The 4,191-nt window shown below is 57.6% G+C and overlaps 1 protein-coding gene across 1 annotated transcript in view; it reads right to left on the bottom strand.

Annotated features, from left to right (window-relative positions):
* Positions 1-1,402, bottom strand: part of LOC102770036 (leucine-rich repeats and immunoglobulin-like domains protein 1) — a 2,911-nt gene extending 1,509 nt beyond the window's left edge. The window contains exon 1 of the mRNA XM_015570123.1: positions 1,230-1,402. Coding sequence (XP_015425609.1) covers positions 1,230-1,387 — 158 coding nt within the window. The 5' untranslated portion in view covers positions 1,388-1,402. The remainder of the gene's footprint in view (positions 1-1,229) is intronic.
* Between the last annotated feature and the right edge of the window lie 2,789 nt (positions 1,403-4,191).

Here is a 4,191-nt window from a genome sequence, read left to right as displayed (position 1 = left end):
GATGAACCTTGAAATATAATCTAGGGCAGTGGTCGGAAAGCTGCGGCTCTTTGGCCCCCTGAGTGTGGCTCTTCCACAAAATACCGACTTCTGCGCGTGGGCCACGAAGTTTCAGTCGCACTGTACGTGCGCGCCCGCACGTGGTATTTTGTGGAAGAGCCACACTGAAGGGGCCCAAGAGCCGCATGTGGCTCACGAGCCGCAGTTTGCCGACCAGGGGTCTGGGTGATAAAGACACACTGGCCACTGTGAGCAAACAGCGCCCCCTGCTCTCAGGCACAGGGGGAAGGCCGCTGCCATTCAGCTCAGCAGGTGGTGGTTTCCTGGTTCCAAGCAAAGAGGTGCCAGGTCGGGGCACAGCACTGCAGAGACCGCCCTGGCCTGGGCTCTGCCACCCTGGCCTCTGAAGGTCCCGGGCTCCCGTTCCCAGTCCAGGGCCTCGGTGCAGCCTAAGAGAAGCCTCTCCTCTCCCTGTGGGCCTGGAACACGCTCGTGCCGAGCCGTGGCCGTGGAGCAGATGGGTCACCATGGCCCCATCCAGCCTTGCTGACGGTCTCCAGGGAGCCAGGACGGAGTCGGGCGGGAGTGAACTCACACGTCATCACAGCGTGTCTCCTCCGCCAGAACCTTCAGTTTCTTCCCCAAAGCAGTCTTTCCCACCAACAGGCAGTGGGTCAAATACGTTTTAACTTGCCTCCCAGCTGCCGTCCGATGGGTATGAGAGAGCGCATTAAGATGGGTAAAAGCAAAACAGACTGACAGCAAAATCTAGACGGTTCTGAGAACCCACAGCATGGAGCACCTGCTCTCTCAAGTGCACCAAGTGCGCGTTTCAATAGTGCGTGACGTTAGTCAGACATGCCGGACAGGCCCGCCTCACAGAGGTCCCCCAGCCTTCCTGGAGAGCTTGCGTCTCCTCTCCGCCTTCCTGGAGGCAGCCCCGTAAGCAGGAAAGAGAGCAGGCTTTGTAGCCAAGACAGGCCTGTGTCTGAGGCTCACTACTCCACTCAGTGGTGAGTCTACTAAGCTCACCTGTACGCTCCCAGCCTCAGCTGCCTGTCCGTCTCTAACGCTCTACCATAGAGGATGCTGCCCTGGGCGCCCAGCCCTGGGCTCTGCAGAGGCCGCACAAGGAGCTCTGTGCCCAGCTGCACGGCCTCAGCATGGCCACGGAAGCGCCCTCCCTGCCACCAGCCCTGGTGCCTGCCCGGCAGCGCAGGGGCACTTACAGCTCCTTTAAGGGCGGTCCCTGCAGGAAGCAGGCGCTGTGCACCTCCGTGAGGTTGTTCCAGCTCAGGTCCAGCACCTCCAGCGCCAGGTAGGCCCTCAGCTGGCGCCCCTCCACGCTGCGGATCTTGTTGTGCTGCCTGAAACACACGGAGGACATGACTCAAGCATGTCTTTCTGCACAGAAACAATTGTTTTCCCCACCACTTCGTTTAGACTCATTTTTTCCTGTTTTGCCCTCAAAAAATTACAAATGCAGTGACACTCCAGGTGCCACCCCTTCTCCTCCCTCCCCTCGAGCTGTCACCGGCTGGGCGGGTGCTAGACAGAGCACCCCCTTCTGTCTGGGCGGGTGCCAGACAGAGCACCCAAGTCTGTCCGAGTTCCAAGCCCAGGCTGCTCCCTCCAGGGCGAGAACAGAGGGGGACACTTCAGACACGTGCAGAGTGCATGGCATGACCAGAACCTGGGCTCGCCGATGCCCTCCCTCAGCGGGCGCCCAGTGCGACCAGCCAGTTCCCAGTGCTTCCCATCTCGAACCTTCTGACCCTCATCCAGCCCCACCACGTACAGGACTGCAGGCACTGAGCCCACAGCCAGTTAATCCATCTCAACACGTGACTACATTCCTCACACTTTACCAATACCTACCATGTGCCAGGCGTGCAGACAGGCACAAGGGATTTAAAAAAAGAAAGAAAGACAAAATCTCCCCCAGGGAGACCAGGAACTTGGTGCTGGATCTGACAAGACTGAATCCCCTGACCTCTGTCGCTAGCCCTCGGTCACTCTGTTCCTGGACTGGAAATGTGAGCTCAGCATCTCAACCTGGAGCACACAGGGCCCTGTGATGCACCTGCGGCTGCCACCTCCCATTTGCCTCTGTGTTGCCGCCACCACTCACCCGGCCCGTGACCCAATTCCCTCCTCATCCTAGGGATGCGGGTCACCCACCCTGACCCGCACGGAAGCACGGGCAGACGTTAGCTAAGGAATCCGTGTTGCACCCCCTCCAAGAAAGGCGTCTTACCGCAGTGGTTTAAACATACCTTTCATCCTGCTTCTGACAAAGCTACAGTCTAATCCACAAGCCAGTGTTTATTAATCAGGAGAAAGACAACCCACGGTAAGCAAGGCTGGAGGGAGCGGCCCGTGCATGTGCCTGGCCGTCTCGTCACCGCAGCCTCATCGAAGGTCGGATTCAGACACCAGCGTGATGGGGGCAGCACTGGCTCTGGGTCCCATCACCCCCCGGGCCAGTCTGGAGTCAGCAGTGTCAGGGTCTGCAGCCATCAGACATTCCCCCCCACACACAGTGAGCCAGGCGTTGCTTACCAAGTGGCATCTCTTTTAAACAAACACTTGCCCAAATCCGTTCCAGCAGCGTGAACAAGGCCCTCTTCCCAGAAGCTCGGGGCCTCCCCCCTCCTTTGTTTTCTCACAACTCTCCCAGGCTCTGAACCCAAGGGCCCACTGACAAGGCACAGCCCCACACACAGGGAGCCTAGAATGAAAGACTACTTTTCCCCTCACGCCCCCGCCTGCCCCACAAAGCTCTCTCCTTTGAGTTCTTTATTAAGTTCTTAGTGAAGATCATCTCTTCAGTTTTCTGACTCAAAAAGAAAAAGAAAGGGTAAAATAAAGTAAAAGGAAACCTTTATTATGTAAAGTATGGGAAAACAGAGTAGGAAAAAGGCAGCCTTACCCAGGAACTGTGGGAGCCAGGACGAGTCTGAAAAGACAGGAAGGGGCGCCAGGGCCTGAAGTGGAACAAAGGGGGGGCCGCACACAGTGGAGGGGCTCTGGGCAGCAGCTGGAACCCCGCACTTCTCCCTGCCTCCTCTCCTCTGTCTCTGCCTTTCATCTTACACACGTCTCCTGTCTCCTGCCTTGTCAGCCTGTTCACTCACTGAAAGCACGCCCCTGCCCCGCGCCAGGCCGCTCTGCAGGAAGGCTCTGGGGTGCGGGCTCGCTGGGCACAGGGAGAGCTCCTGAAGGCAGAGCAAGGCGCCATGGAGATGAGAGAGGGCTAGGAGCATGGGCAGTACGGAGGCAGGAAGGATGAGCCTGGGGACCAGGGTGCTGGGGCCCAGCGTGAGGGCAGGATGCTGATGCCAGGGAGACAGGGACGCAGCAGCGCAGAGCGGAAGGGGTCCTGCAGCTGGCAGGACAGGCGGGGCCGTGCCCAAAATGCCTCCCGAGCCAGGCTGATGAGCAGGAATCCTGTCACAGGGCCAGGAGAGTGTGGCAGCAACACAGACATGAGATGGGAGGAAGGGACGGGCCCGCAGGATATGGCAAGTGGAGGGGTGTGAATGGGACGCTGTGTGCTCTAGTCTGGAGACGTCAAGATGACCAGGGGAACAGCTACAGGCTACACTGTGGTCTCTGCCCACCGACGACCTGTCCCGGAGTGGCTGCATCTAGAATACAGACAGCCCTGCCCTCAACAGCACCACCCAGCAGCCTGTTTAAAAAACGAGCAAACAACTTGAATCGATGCTTCCCCCCAAAAGGTATACAAATGGCCAAGAGCACATGAAAAGATGATCAACATCACTGATCACTGGGGCTGTGGAGAAGCTGAAACCTGGTGCGACTGCTGAAGAAAATGGTGTGATGGGGCCTCAACAATCAAACACAAAATCACCACGTGACCCAATAGTCCGACTTCTGGGTATATATCAAAAAACCTGGAGGCGGATCTGAGAGGTATCTGACCCTCATATTCCCAGCAGCATTATTCACAACAGTCAACAGGTGCAGCAACCCAGTGTGCATGGACAGTGGTGGGTGGACGGGTGGAGAAGCACAATGTGGTGTACATACAAGGGACTGTTGTGTCACCTTGAGAGGCAAATTCTGACCCCTGCTACAACCTGGATGAATCGTAAGGACGTTATGCTACGTGAGATGAGCCAGTCACAGAAAGACACCCTGTATGGTTCCACTCGCATAAGGTCT

The sequence above is a fragment of the Myotis davidii genome, unplaced genomic scaffold (genome assembly GCF_000327345.1).
Source record: "Myotis davidii unplaced genomic scaffold, ASM32734v1 scaffold7646, whole genome shotgun sequence".
Classification (NCBI taxonomy): domain Eukaryota; kingdom Metazoa; phylum Chordata; class Mammalia; order Chiroptera; family Vespertilionidae; genus Myotis; species Myotis davidii.
This window is presented reverse-complemented; position numbering and strand designations above follow the sequence as displayed.